Source organism: Phalacrocorax aristotelis, chromosome 9 (assembly GCF_949628215.1).
Source record: "Phalacrocorax aristotelis chromosome 9, bGulAri2.1, whole genome shotgun sequence".
Classification (NCBI taxonomy): Eukaryota; Metazoa; Chordata; class Aves; order Suliformes; family Phalacrocoracidae; genus Phalacrocorax; species Phalacrocorax aristotelis.
The window spans coordinates 20,930,866-20,946,641 of NC_134284.1; the positions used below are offsets into that span (position 1 = coordinate 20,930,866).

At 38.0% G+C, this 15,776-nt stretch overlaps 1 protein-coding gene across 10 annotated transcripts in view; it reads right to left on the minus strand.

Moving 5' to 3' along the window:
• The window catches only part of BTBD7 (BTB domain containing 7), a 55,339-nt gene that overhangs the window by 27,089 nt on the left and 12,474 nt on the right, over positions 1-15,776 (minus strand). For 5 of the 10 annotated variants that reach the window (XM_075103761.1, XM_075103767.1, XM_075103759.1 and 2 more), the window contains 3 exons: positions 13,674-13,783; positions 8,053-8,238; positions 1,792-2,871 (listed from right to left, as the gene is read on the minus strand). In XM_075103761.1, the coding sequence (XP_074959862.1) occupies positions 1,792-2,871; positions 8,053-8,134 (1,162 nt within the window). In that variant the 5' untranslated portion in view covers positions 8,135-8,238; positions 13,674-13,783. Of the gene's footprint in view, positions 1-1,791; positions 2,872-4,029; positions 4,129-8,052; positions 8,239-9,865; positions 13,646-13,673; positions 13,784-15,776 lie in introns of those variants that run through there. The other 5 variants (XM_075103764.1, XM_075103765.1, XM_075103768.1 and 2 more) reach the window with 4 other exon arrangements.

A 15,776-nucleotide genomic window follows, 5' to 3' on the forward strand; every position in this document is an offset into this window, starting at 1 on the left:
TCACTCAACATTAAGTTTCTAGGTGTGCTTAGAGAGGAAAAAGAACAAAAATAAGCAGATGCAGACAGACTGGAGAGGGTCCACAGGAGTGCCACAAAGATGATCAAAGGGCTGGAGAATCTGCCCAATGAGGAAAGGCTGAATGAGTTTGGTCTGTTCTCCCTGGAGAAGAGAAGGCTTAGGGGGACCTCACAGTATTCCAATACCTAAAGGGCAGCTACAAAGAGGGCAGAGGCTCTCTTCACAAGGAGCCATAGCAGAAGAACAAGGGGCAACAGGTACAAGTTGCACCAGAAGATCTCAATTTAAGAATTTTTTTACAGCGAGAATAATCATTCACTGGACCAACCTCCCCAGTGACATAGTATAGTCCCCATCACTGGAGGTTTTCAAGATGTGGTTGGGCAGGGTGCTAGATAATCTCATCCAGGCTCCCTTTCCCATGAAAGGCTAGTCCAGATGATCTTTCGAGGCCCCTTCCAACCTGGGCTGATCTATGATTCAAATGAGCTGTTCTTATACTCAGAATTATCACATTCCTGTAACAGTGTATCTCAGAAAAAACACACCTTTGTTTTCTGCTAGTTTTATGGCTGTAGGATTATTTCAACTTTCAGCATCATCTGAAAATTAGTTTCCTAATACCAACCTCTACAGAATATACAATAGTTCTGGTTAGTTCCCTGTATCTTTATCACTCACGGTTTGATATAACTATTAGGAGAACTCATTAGAAGTATGATCTCTTCCCGCAGTGCTTATACCTGTTTTTTCCTGCCCACTCCTTAGAAAGTTTCCTATTTTACTGAAGTCTACTTGATAGTTTATAATATAAGATTTCAATCTTGTCAAATTTAGATTGCTAGAAGTTATGGATGTACACATCTACTCTAAAAAGTTACTTTCTTAAAAGAATTAGACTAGTTTAAACAAATCATGTTGCTGGTATCTCAGCAAATTCCATTTTCCATTTCTCAGCTCAAAAGTATAATTCTCATCCCCCACCAGAAAGGCCCAAAGCAGTCGCCATATCCATGGCACTAAATAGGTCAAACACCAACAGATGAAACAACAAGCAAAGCTCCTGCCACCAGAGGAGGTATTATTAGTTCACCAGTCAGTGCTCTGACACCTCGCCCAAGACGGCAATAGCCCTGGCCAGCCTCCATGTGCAGGAAGTAGGTTATCAAGATTTGAGTGCTCTTCAAGAATAACGGACAGAAGTGAAACTTTCTAAACTAAGTCTGAAAATACTGACTGCCCCTGCCTTCAGTTCTGTACATCAAGTAGTAGATAGTGAAGACTAGGACTAGTGCAATTAAGCTGTTTAAATTCACCTCCTAACAGCAAGATTGCAGGCTTGGTGTACACACCTTTGGCATAAACTACAGAAATAATAATTCGAGTTTACAGCCTTGTTAACATATAGGTACACTTTATAACAAGTCTAAATATTTCCTCCTCTCAACAAGGATCTTTTGCATCCCCCCCATCATTTACACCCAAAAAACAGGTTATAGATGAAAGGAGATAAAGATCAGAAGTATCAAGACCAGTTATACATATTTGACATAAATAGCATGTTTCAATAATGATGTGCAATACAGTCAGAAGCTTTCACGTGGCAACAGATGCATTATATACAACTTAGAGATAGAAAATAAATTCCTTTTCATAAAGTAATTGTCAGCCACTGATAGCAAGACTCAATCAGCATACTTACACTGCAAAATAGCTAAAAAATTGTTCAAATAAGGTCATATATTCTACAGCAAGGACAGTATTACGTACCTTGTGCAAGCATGTTAAACTCCAAGAACAGAGCTATGTGATAAAGCTCCATAGCTTCTTCAGCCCTAGTCATATTTAGTTTTCCTGCTACAAGAGCCTGAACTTCACTTAAACTGCCCACTGAAGGGCTAGAGTGCAAAACTGAGAGGTCCACCACATCTGTATACATACAGTTCAAAATGACCTTAGCATATTTTTTTGGTATGATAGATTCATCCAATATAATTCTAGTTGGAGTTCGTAGAGTTCTGTCTGTGATTTCTTCACCAGTTCGTATCCTCCTCTGCAGCAAGTGACGAAAAAATGGAGATCGTGATGAAATAATAGCTTTGTGAGCTCTGAGCTCTTCATCTAGACAGTTCTGACTTCCACCAAAAGTTTCAACTAAGTCAGAGTTGGATGAAAAGCTAAGAACCACATCGTAGTAGCACATGTAATCAAACAGTGCGCGCATGTCAACATCTAAGGAATTTGGTGTTCCAAATTCTTCACTAAGCTGCACAAGGATATCAACATTTTGGAATCTTGAATCCTCCATTCCAAACTCGCCTGTATAAAGGTAGTGTAACAAAGCAGAAAACATAGGCATGTCTATGCCAGCTGTGTTAATATCCATTATTATTTCTGCCCCATACTCCGGTGAAGAAGAAAGCAGCGTCTTAAAAAATGGACATCTTGCTGCCAATATCGCACGATGCACAGGAAAACAAGTTTCTTGAAATATTAAGTCTACATCAGTACAATATTTGTACTGATAAAGTTCAGCCATGTCTTTTTGTAGTGTCCTGGCTTCTGGTCTTGCCAAATTAGCTTGTAGATAGAGTTCCTTTAAGGCTGATGTCCCTTCATATTCTTCTACTAATGCGTTAACGTCTCTGACATCCCAGCCTGAGAGGAGTTCACGCATCTGCTTGGCATGATCAGCAGATCGGCTAGATTTCCGACGCTTGATGAACTTCTTTTTGAGGGTGGCAAGGCCAGAGGTTTTCTTTTTCTTGTCTTGAGGTTTCTCATGGCCATGGTCAAGGCTATACAGCTTTGATTCACAGCCATAACCTTGATGAGAGTAGGATGACGTCCCTGAAGGCAAAAAGAAAAAGTGGAACACATTTACTCTTTAAATTTAAAAGGAAGATCCATAAGACCTAAACAGTTCATCATTGTCTCTGCAAGATACACAGTTTTTCCTTCTCCTCAGATCCAACAAGTTGGAAACCTGACTGAAGCCTTTTCTGGCCATTAAGAACAATTTATTTTTTTTAAATGTAAAAAATTTATACTTTTTTTTTTTAACGTAGTCAATTTTAAGAACCAAGCAGTGCCAGTTGATGTAGCTCTGTAGTACATGGCACGTTTACCTAAGCAGGAAGAGAACACTGTGGTCATAATGTTACAGTGTCATTGTATTAACTCTAGGAAGTTAGAAATAGAGCCCTTAAAACACTTGTATGATCTCAGTGAAAGAGTAGCACCTCCAACCTCCCCCTTCAAAATGTTTTAAAAATTCTGTTCCTATAGCATTAAGTGTCATTTCAACAAAAGCATACCTGGCACCAGCCAGTTATAGTCGCAAGCTAAAAGGGACAGAGCGCACAGTACCAGAGTATTCAGGGAAACTGAGGACAATTAATTAATTTTCACTGTAAATTTAACAAGAAAGTAAAAATCCTGGCATTACTTGATTATCATATGACAGAAGTCAAACACAAAATGGGCTCCTTTCCACAGAACTAGAGATGGTAATTTGTGCATACACCCCATTTAAAAGAATACGGAGAATGTAAGTTTTACTGTATTATTAAAGATTTCCTTTGAGCAGAGCATTGTACAAGTATACATAATTAATTTTCCCCAGAAAATTTATAGAGAAGTTATGTTATGAAATGAAAATTAATTCCCCTCAACATTATTGTGTTACATACCTGACCTGTTCTGCTAAGCGCACCTTTGCTGACTGTCAGGTTTGAGCCTAGCTGCAGATACAGTAACACCGATAGCAATTTGGTAAGAAAAAGAGGAATTAGAATCTGCACTTCTAGAAGTAATGGAAAACCGAAGTACTGTTTTAGTAAAGAAAGTAGTTAAAAACTATAGTTTGAAGAGAAGCATGACTCTCACATTAAAGGGTTATTTTCTAATATAACTTTATTAACAGAATTTTCACTCTGAGCCAGATCGTGAAAAGCTTCAGACACGACAGGAAACAAACAAACAAAAAAAGTACACAAACCCACCTACCACTTCCAGACAAAAGAAGAAACCAGAAGACGACATTTGCAAATGGTACACAGGTTTATAATAATCACAGGTTCATCTGAAATAGTATTTGTCCATTTTCTGTTGGGGACAGTTAACGTGTTTCCATTAGTACACTTGTGTAGCTTCACTACTTGTTGCCTGTTTTGGATCTTTAAGTTCAAAGCACATCCAATCACCAGAGTTTTTGGGGGCTTTTGTAACTTATTCTAGCATCGCTCTCTCACAGTTCCATTTGTTTCAGGTAGATTTGTTGCGATGCTATTTTGCTATGCTATTTTGACAGTGATGTTACAGGCCAGTCTGTCAAAACACAGTGCTTTTAGTTACCATGTTATTTCAGATGAGTATTTCTTAAACTTTGAAAGACACAGGAACAATTCAAAGTTGCATCTGAGAGCACAGCAACTGTAGCAATCTAAGATTTCTGTAAATTGCTTTATTATTTAAGCTTCAATAATTCTAAGTAACCTTATATGCTAGTTTTTAAGGCAAGCTAATTAAAACTCCCCCAAATCATGCAGAGCAATCATTTTACAATTAATGTATTAGGGAGAACTTTGGGAAGGAACTTTGCTTCCTTTGAGGAAAGGCCTATAACCATTTATTTCATCCATGCTACATTAAATTTTGCTCGATCAGGAAAGGTGGTATTAATCATATTGAAATTTCAAGACATTAAAAACATACCAATTTAAATGAAGAGAACAGCAGTAATTCAAGACAACTTCAACATAGAGGTTGTGCTGCAAAATCCGCCATAAAAAGTCCTTCCACATGCTATACTAGGTGTTATAATAGAAAAGCAGAGATTCAGTCTCCTGCTGGTAGAGACAAGCCTAGAATTTCTGCTCCATTTAAATGGGTATCAACTACATTTGACAGTAAAAACGTAACTACACTTTGGTCACTCAGTAATGATATATTCTGCTCCAGAAGAACATGCAAGCTTATTTCTATTTGAGGTATTTTGGGTTCTATCAGCAAATTTGAGTATGCATTCCACCAAAGAAAAACTAGGACATCAGAAGTCTCAATTTCTTTCTTCCCTGCAGGCTGCCGTGAGGCATTACTTGCACATGAATCACCACAAGATACTAAAACACCATTCAAACCTTTGTGTACACTGAGCTACTTACAAGATTCAACTTCAGAAGTACCGCCAGCAGTGCTGTTAACCCTTACAAATAGATAAAACACTGCTACAGAAGTGCCACCGCACAACTGATTTTTGCCAGAGGCAGAAGTAGAGATGCATCAGCATAGCCTCTCTGGGTTCAAAACAGCTAGTGGCTCCATATCCCTCAAAGAAAGAATTAAGATCCCCTTTTTGACCTGCCTGTATTCCTTCATAAGGCAGCAGCATTAGAGGTAGGAAAAAAATTTATTCCCCACTTCTACACTAAAAGCACCAATCTAATAAATGCTGTTAAAAAGCAATAGCTACTTTATGCCCCTAGACCATATCTAGCTTTGAACAGATAAATATTTACAAGAAACAGATGACTGCCAAGAGAATCTACTTGGGCACTTGACAATGAATAATGGGATCTGTCTAGTCCTCTGCATGCCTACACATTTTAAAACCTAATTATAGAGCTCTATTTAAAAATAAACATCTTGAACAGATGTACCACCCTAGAAAATGGTGTGAAAACCTCCTTCTGAATGCTGTAGACAAAACAGCAAGGAGATGACTAGTTAAGCCTTCGCTAAAACAGAAGTATTTTTTATTACTTTTTATTAGAGAAGAGCACTTTTTTAAACTGATTTATCTCTTCTTCATAAACTGTAGGCAAATTTGGCATTAAGTCAACTAACAGTGGGAGCTCATCCTATGAGACTACCGTGCTTTGCCAGATCAGCTGTCAGCTTTTAATATTCATCCTACATTTACAGTGTAACATGGTGTAGCACTTTAATGGTAAAGCAGCATGTCTAAAAAAAACCCACAGGCCTGAATCCAGTTTCCAGGAATAGGGCAACTAATATATATTATGCAGCTATTATAACTCTAGTCCCCATATTTCCAGTTCTACTTTGGGACAGTAAATAGATCTAATGACTTCTACATTTAAAAACCCCAATCTGTAAGAGCTAATTTAACATTAAAACATCACTATTCTGACAAGCAATGAAAACTTCAGCTATGGATTTCAGGATACATCCACTTTCTACTGAGACACCTACAAAAACCAATCATCTAAATGAGTCAAGATGAGAAAAAGCCTAACTCCACAAAGTGGGAAGAGGAAATACACATCTGTGTTGAAGATAGCACACTTACTCTACTAGCACGCTCATGTTAATGTCACCATAATATCAGAAGATTTCTGCAAGAATTTGAACGAGAACACTCATTTGCTTTGCCTGAGATGAAAGAGCCACACGCTTTTAGACCTTCCTCAAAAAGGTCTCAACCACAATTTTTAATAGTTAACAGGGATCAGCAAATTTATCACGACATACTACGTAGCAGGTTTCTGTTTTGAATTTAATAATGAAGAGCATCAACAAAAGCTTCCACATGCCAAGTGGAAAGTTTCTGAGAAATTCAATGAAGTCTTTGAAACTCAGTCCCCTACGCAAATCTGCACAAAAGGTGTTTCAGCATGCAGATCTGCCTGTTTTCAGGTCTGTAAGGGTTTATCTTCATTCAATATAGAGGCAGATAAAAAACACCAAGACATGTAATACAAATGTTCTGGCCGTGTTTTTAGAAAGTGTATATATAAGTATATACACACACACACATATATAGAGATATAAAGAAACAAACCAGGGCCAACCTTTTACTACTATTAGTTATGATACGCTGAAAATACATAAAGCCTTATGGGGGACTTCTCAGCATGGATATCCAAGATGTTAGTACTTAAAGTTATTCCCTGACATGCTACAACAGCACACAGAGTTTTTAGCCCAGAGCACAGGTCTTTACATGTAAGAGTTCATGGGCTGTCCTCTGCTCAGATCTCAAAAGTAAGGAGTGTCATAAAAGCTGAGAGAAAAGAGAAAATTTACCAATCAAGTTAGTTTTCCCCATGCTAAGGATATCACTGTGCTTTCAGTGGTGATTAGGAAAAGAAGTAACACTGAATATCAATAACTACTTATTCAGTGTTGCAAGCCAAGGCAAAAGGAAAAAAAGTGTTTATAAAGTATTTATGTTGTTTACTGCTAAGATCATTCTTCAGGCTGTCAGGGTTGGGCTTTTTTAAGCAAGATTCATCATCTTAAAAACTGGCTTCTTTTAGATTCATCACATAACTTTCTTATTTATAGTGTGATGGTACTTAGATCTACGCTTAGATCTTTTTGCACTAGACTGAAAAACACATAAAGGTAATATCTGCCCCAGTTACGACTGGGATAAGAAAATAATTTCTTAAGAGCACTTCAACTCACATTTCCAGTTAAGCAAAGTCCTTGCTTGTAAATAATACTGTTAGTACAATAAGCATCCCCATTCCCCATTTACAGGAACAGGAAAGGGACAGGGGAAAAAGTTGTCTCCAAGACTGCTTGTTACTTTAGCAGGTTTATTATCAGAGATATCCCTTTGAGCAATAAGGAAGTGATTCACTCATATTAGATACAATGCCAGTACAATGAAAACTGATGAACAAGAGTTTTATATGCTCTAACACAGTTTCACAGAAAACCTGAGGAAGAAGTGTAGAAAATGGTAGATAGTATTAACAGATAGAAACTGCTCGAATGGGGAAACTAGCATGCATGGTTTAACTATTAAAAAAAACCTCCTTTTTATTTCAATAACCTGGCATCTGTTTACTAGCCAACGGCAGATCAACTCATTGCATACGCAGGCCAAACAGATACTGGACAGTACTGAATTTCATGCGTGACTGAGCTTGAAAGAATTCAAACCGGTGACCTAGAAAATAAAAGCTCTGCATAACATTATTGCAAGCAAAACAAATCCAGGGCGTACATAAATGACTTGCTGGATTGTGTAAGTGACAAGATAATTGAAAGAGTTACCTATAAATGTCTGTTGTGCCTGTGAGTTTCCCCCTACCCTTGGGGAACACGAGTGAGGGTAGTTAGATGCATTAGCACCCATTTTCTTCAGTCACTCAGGCATTCCGCCTGCTGGCTCTTCAATGTATAATCCCATAATCCTTTATAAATCTTCAGTCCCAGGTCCAGCATTCTGTTCGTCCATTTCTGAAGAACAAAACCACCAATAATTTATTTTTTTTCCAGTAGGTATTATGTGATTTAGGTAAAATAAACTCACCTTCCAGCATATAGTTTTTTCATAAATTAAAACCTCAAACATTTCCAAGATGGTTTAATCCTTCAAATAAAAAGCTAAGATCAAAACCACATTTTTCTCCCCCAAACGTTCACAAACCAGTATGATAAACTGCAAAAAGGAACAGGACAGCTATCAAAATTTTAGCTAGGAAATCTTCAAGGAGTTGGTCTAGACTAGATATGCTCCTTTAACTATACCAAGAAAGACTTTTTGTATGTGCTGATATGTTTACACGTTGTTCTAAAAATCCCAAATTTAATTATGCTGACTGAGAAAGCAGAACAAGCCAATCCCACTGGAGATTACACCATTATCACTGCTTTCGGCTGCATTTTGATTTCATACCATTTACGTAGCTCTCATTCAGGTCTACTTTTCAAGTCTAGACTAGTACCTAGAAGTAGGTTTATAATAGAAAAAACAAGGTGTTGAAGCATTCATCTACTGTTTTATTAGGCATTTGAAAACATTTTAGGAAGTCAATTTGAAGAAATCTGAACAAGGATTCATTACTGAACATACAACAAGCACATTCTAATTTATTCCTGTATTAGCAGTGTTAAAATATTAATACTACAAAATTAAAAGTTACCACAACGAAGAGCTGCTTACCGTCAACTGAACACATGCCCCCATCCAAAACACAAACGCACAGATAAGAAAGTGATACAAAGGTAAAGTCTATACTAAGACTTTTTTTAGACTCCATTCAATATTGTGAACATGTAGCTAAATTCTACCATTTTGTCACAGTGTATGTAATATTTGCTATATGCTTCCAACATTATCTCCTTTCTCAGTACACCTCTGGCATGTTAAATTGGACAAGTGCGTGCCATGCAAGAGCATGTGTTTCAAGGAAGCTGCAGCACTGTTCCAGTCTCTTCTCCCTGCTTTAATAATCTGTTTATTTCTGGCATGAGAAGTTCAGAAGTGGGAGTTACCATGACACTGGGGAAATGAGATATGATTTTAAGTGGTGAAGCACACCAGGTATTTTAGTCACAAATGCAGTATGCAAAGCAGATCCTGGGGAGCAGAAAGTGAGACAGGTCAGGTAGGAAAAGGCTGCAAATTACAGTAGGCACAGGGGTAGGGGGAAAACAAATGCCACAGGATTCAAGGGCTGGCCACATGAGGAGGAAGGCCTTTTAGCATTTGTGGTCTGTGATACCAGATGTTTTCAAAAGGGAATCACAACACCTTACACTAGACATGACGCACAGGAAGAATGACCCGTCTAGAGAGCACACAGCCCAGGTCTGCCTCACACAGCTGTAGCCTACTGATCATTAGCTGAATTCTGCTAAGGCAGGTGACAACCGTAACAACACAGCAGCTTTGCTGGTGTTACACAAGCTAACTTGAGCCAACCTACAGGCTTGTAAATGCTGAAAGGGGGAGGGTCCCATGCCTGCCCTCCTTAGCTAGGTGGCAATGTCTCCTCAACTGCCTATAACTTGATGCTTTTCTTGAACTTGCCTCTATGCAGATTCAGACTGCTACACAACAGGGAACAGAAAAATAAAATACCTTGCTCCATGAATAGTGACCCTTCTCATAATGAAGTCAGAACCTGAGCACATGCAAAATGGGCGGCATCATATCAGCAAACACCAGTAAATCTCAGCAAACACAAGCTACTGGATCAGTTCAGTCTTAGCCAGGGCACGTAGTAATTTTCTTCCTTGTGCAGAAATAAGCTAGCTATTCTAAGATAATCAAAGACATATGGATGCAAACTTCTTCTGCATACATGAAAAGCTCCATTGATTTAAGAAAAAATACTTAGAAAATAATTCCATTAAAACAATGACACTCCAAGTGATTTGTGTACCCATACAGAATATGTCACTTACGTGTGCTGTCCATTTCCAGATGGAATTAGTTACATTCAGTACAAGCTTTATGGAGGTAAGAGTCACCTTTCAGTTTGAATGCCAACTCTCTCACAAATAAAAGCCAGCATCCTGAGTAGATATCCCAACAACTTCCCTTTTCTCAGCTAAAATTGGATTTGGTTCATTTGGACAGAGTCCTGGAATAATGCCACTGCATTCTCCCCTTTCCTCTTCTGTGTTCAGCTGTGGTGTGATAAATTATCTATTAGATGTCTACTAATAATTTTCAGTTCTTCCTGACAGAGGAAAGAACCCAAGAGTTAAGTAAAAGAGGAAAAACAAAGCGTGGGTTTCTTTTTTTTTTTTTTTTTGCCAGCAAGCACTAATTATACATAACCAAGTCTCAGGTTTGAAGTTAATACCCTCCACCTCCTTCCACTTGGCAACAAGCATGCCCCAGAAGATGGAAGGAATGCGATCAAGAAATATATGCAACTGTTCAATACCATTAGCACTCAGTGCTTGTATTTGCAAAACAACAGGAATTGAGTGAACAGAAAAATGTAAACACTATAAGAAGTTCCTAAAATATCTGACATGTAAAATAATTTTATTTAGAGGCTTACCACAAGGACACTGTTACACATTAAGCCTGAGTATCACACAGAATTAATTCACACACTACCTTTAAAATACGTAACTTAAGTAATATAGGGCAGTAAAAACAGTGTCATATTAAATCTGTATACGTATATTCATTTATATAACTTATATAAATTTATATAATATACATATTTAGGTAAAACCAAACATGCCAAGTTTCAGTGAAGGAGGAATTCAATGCAGGCAAGGCACTGTGGTCAGCCATTTACATATGCCAAAACTTCCTGTTACTTCCTTTAAATTTAACCATGCACTGCTTGGTCACGTGTATGTTGTATACATCTTGAGAATATTTTGCATCTTGAGTTCAAACACATAGTTCATAACAAGAAGCATATTGTGCCCCACGGCTCAAAATTGAGCACAGCTTTAGTGCCACTACTGTCCTTAACCTTATGTATTAGAAAATACAGAGACTGTACTTTCTGTTACTACCTCACTAAATTTTACAAGATAATATTGTACAACCCATGTTGTATTTCCCAAACCACTTAAGCTGGCAGCAGTGATGAACTCTGTCCTGGAGGAAACCCTGCCTTCCTCTCCTCATTCTCACGTTCACTCTCTCTACCTTGTTTGCTCTGGCCCAAATATTCCGTGAACCAGATAACTTGACCCACATTAAAACCAATAGCATTTAAACTTTTTGTCTAGGTTGGTTACCCAAATGGTTTGTTATGGCATCACATGAATACTTGTGCCATAACAGGCGGAAGAAGAAAGAGGAGCCTGGAAACAAGCTGCCAGAGCCAGGACTGCACCTTTTGATAGCAAGGTATACTTGAACCATTCGTAGATTTATGTGCCTTTTTGTGTTTGGTTGGTTTGTTTTGTTATGCTAGTGTCCAATTCAGCCTCTACACTAGACCTAGCCTACCTGCACAGAAATCAGTCTTGCACATGATCTGCTGAGTCCACAACAAATGTAAATACACCTCAGTTACTGCATAAAATGCCAAATTCAGAATGCTATTTCCCACAGTGAAAGACAGCTGTAGGAGGAGATGAACAGAAAAATGAAGAAACAACCCCAAGCCACAAACAATTACAGCTTTAGCTGCAAAAGAAGAGAAAGATTTCATCGTTCCTTGCAGAAGTTCCCTGCATACCAAAAGCTTCCCTATTTCGGCTTAACTGAAGAATTTTTTAATCTAATTTTAGCCTCAGAATACAGTCATGGTGGTTTTTTTGTTTGCTTTAAAAACTACCATCAGGTGAACTTTTTCTTGCCCTTCAGTTAAGAGTTTATATGCATCCACATAAGCGTTATCAAAAAGAAACAAAATTCAACATCTGCTGACCTACTGAAACAGGATCTCTTGTTGAGAGCTGTGACGCACACACAGATGTGCATTATGCATGTATACACGTACACAGAAAAGTTAAAGTATGTCAAGGTTTAACAAAAAATCCTGCACTGCAAAAATAGCATATGAAGTGTGTTATATGAAATGCGGAAGCTTTAGAAGCCAAAATTAGCATTGCAAATGCTACAAAAAGCAAAAAAGTGACTTTCAGATTATACAGATACTCAGAGCAGAACAAAGTTTAAAATAAACACAAATCTAGTTAAAAGTTTCAGTATGCGAAATAAGTTTTTCAGTCTTCTCAATACTTGTCACATTGAACCTAAAATCCTAAGAACCTAAGACAACTTGCATCTGAGGTGTCTGGGCTGACAGCCAGGACTTCCTGGATTGGGAATTCTGATTTACAAAAAGTCCGTGTACAGAATGGACTTTGGGTAACAGTGACAGTTTATAGTCATCACTCAATACAAAGGTTTCATAAATTCTTCTGTAGTCCACTGGGATCCAATTAATATAAAGGGCAAAGCGAGGAGCATTACAACGTTTTGCAACCAAACATTTGACTTTTCCCCTCTAAAATTTTAAGAGCATTTTGTATTTCTTCTGGAGTAGTTGCCATAGGATTATGAAATAGCGTAATACTAAGACCACAGTAGGAAGTCACATCGCGTATGTGCACATACTTGTACCAACATGATTTTTCAGGTTTTACATCTTAACACATTAAGTTTACAAGTAAATGACAGCACAAGCATCACAAGCATACCTTATTCATATTTGCTTAGATTTTTCTCTAGACCAAAAATGCTATGCTATTTTGTCCCAACAGTTTGAAAGAAGTGGAACTGTAAGGCAAGATGAGATGACAACATCCAGCAGTAAGTTGGAACACTGAGGGGTGGGGGGGTGTGGTGGTTAAAAAAAAAAAAAAATCACCTTTTTAAAGTGACAACTCCAGTAAGGAAATACTTCGACTACATTTTACCAAGGACAAACCTATTTTCACAGAGATTAGGTAGATAAGTAACTAAAAGATAAAGAACTTGTGAAAGCAGACCCCTGCCACTGCCCCCGGGGTACATCCCACCCACTTGCCTTAACAACCGGAATCTTCCTCCAGCCCAGATCCATGCAGAGCAGCGGCCTGGTGACCAGTAGAGAGCCCTGAGCCATCACGAAGGAATTCAGGAACAATCCAAGGTTCTGCAGAACAGTTCTACATCTCCCATCCACTGGGGAGTTGCCAAAGCCAGCCCTGGCCCTGCTGGTTGTAACGCAGTATCACTACTGGAACTACCAGCGAGCAACAACTACAGGGACAAGCACTTAAAAGTGAAGAGAAAGCTGCTTGTCATTGGAGCTCCAATTGTTTGTTCAGATGTGTATTTAACTACCTACCTCATCTTCTTGCTATCCTACTGTGGGATGTTCTCCAAGGAAGAGGAGCTGACAGGAACTGAGCGTTGCCTGTCCTGACCCTCCTTCTCATTCTGTGGACAAGGCACTCAGCACTACTAGTATACTCACAGATTTTGCTGAGGCTAGAAGTCTCCAATCACAAGAGCATAGACACTGAAGGACTGAACGCATACAGGACAGAGTATCTTGAAGAACTTGTGTAATTCGTAATTCATTCTCTGTTCAAAGGAACAAATGAAATTTTGAAGCTGATTACATAGCCTGATACACATGCAAACCCATGCAAAGCCTATTTTGACTCTTTTTAAAAATCTAGTCAAGCAATCAACCTTTATCATTATTCAAAATTATCTGGATAATAGTAAAATGTACCCAATACAGCTGACAGATTCTGGTTTGGATTCTTACTGTACAAAAATGAAAAACAGATAATATTCTTCATGATTTGGGTTTATGAATCTGTGTTATTTCATGATTTACTGCATTGGAAAGAATATCAAATAAGCAAAATACCAGAACATAAGCCACATCAGCAGTTACAGGCACAACAGGGCAAGAAAAAGCAGATATAACTAGATTACGAAAGTGACTGCATTGCTTAGTGCTTTGCTCAGAATCATGTGTTCCAGCTATCACAAAGAACCCTTTCTTAAAGTTAAGCATGGATTTTAAAGCACTTTCTTTTTCATGAAGTGGTACACTCCTCCATTAAGATGATCTTTTAAAATGGAGGTGGCAAAAACCCCACAGTAGTCCTGGCTTTTTATTTCTAGATTTGTTTAGAAGTATAGGACTGAGTTTTGTGAGTGAAAAAAAATAACGAACCTGTATCAATTTTCAACATGTTCTCTGAGGAATCAGAGGGAAAGTTAAGAACTATATTCAAATAGAGTAAAGGTGTATAGTCTTGAAGATACGTACACTTCAGAAAATGAAAACATTAAGAAGCATTCTGGGAGTTGAAAAAACACAGAAAGTATAGGAAAAACCCCTCTTTTCAATGCTGGCTTTACAAATAGTGTTCGAAGGAGGGTTTTTTTATAATCAGCGAAGCAATTCAGAGTACGATGTGAATGTGTCACATCCTAGAAGCAATTAAGTAATGTCATCAAGCAAGGAGCCATAGGTCAAATCGCTAACTCCACTGCAGAGGCATGGGACACCAATATATTTATATTCCCCTAAACACAAAAAAGTTCCAGCACCTAAAAAACCAAACACACAAAACACAGGCAGACTAACTGAACTACAACAGTACAGTCCTGCACAGAATAGGAAGTTCATCCTGAGCAACTTAAACATTTTAATATACTGGCAAATGAATCTTGATCTCTGTACATCATTGATCCTTTCAGCTGGTTGCAAACACCCGCTAATTTACCAGAAGTCTATTCTGATTGACAATACTCACATGAAAGACTTCACTAATGCTCCTGAAGTTGAATTCAAAACACTACTTTTAGCAAAATCAGCAAGAACTCACTTATTGCCCTGTAGGGCGCTCTTGAAGTGAAATGATAGCATGTATTCTTAAAAAATTGAAAGTCATTGAAGAAGTTCACTTGAAAGGAACATTATCTGATTAAGACACAAAACATCATTAAATCTACTTTGTAAGAAAATCAGTGAGACTCCATCCACCAAATCTTTATAAATATCACTGAACAGAGTAATTAGGTATGAAAAAATCCATTTACAGGGAAAATAAGGATAATTCATTTTAGCCAATCTAGAATAATTGCATGATATTCTGACATATTGTGATACATTGAGGAGTCTAAAGGCTTTTCAAGAGGCCTCTTCTGAGCAAACAAAAACATGCTTTTGTTTTTTAAGAAAGGCAAATCCTCTTCAGCATAATATGCGCACACATCAGTCGGTTAAGACAGAAAAATGAAACTTGAAATTACATTAGAAAGTACCTCCAAAAATTTTTCTTTGAAGTAGTCTGCTTTTTCTCTCTATCAAAGTTCTGGACAACACTCAATTGACTTCTCAGGCAGTGACTTAACTCAGTCAAATTTCAGCTAAGTTCAGCTTCAGATACTGGGATTCAATACCAGTCTGGTAAGACCACTGCCCTCTTCTCCCTGTCTCCAGACATTGCCTGTCCTTTATTGCAGCAGTATCCTCAGTCATCTGCTCCTTTCCTCCTCTGGGAAAAAGGCACCAGTGGAGCTAAAGTAAGAATTCTCCATATGAAGCTGTCCT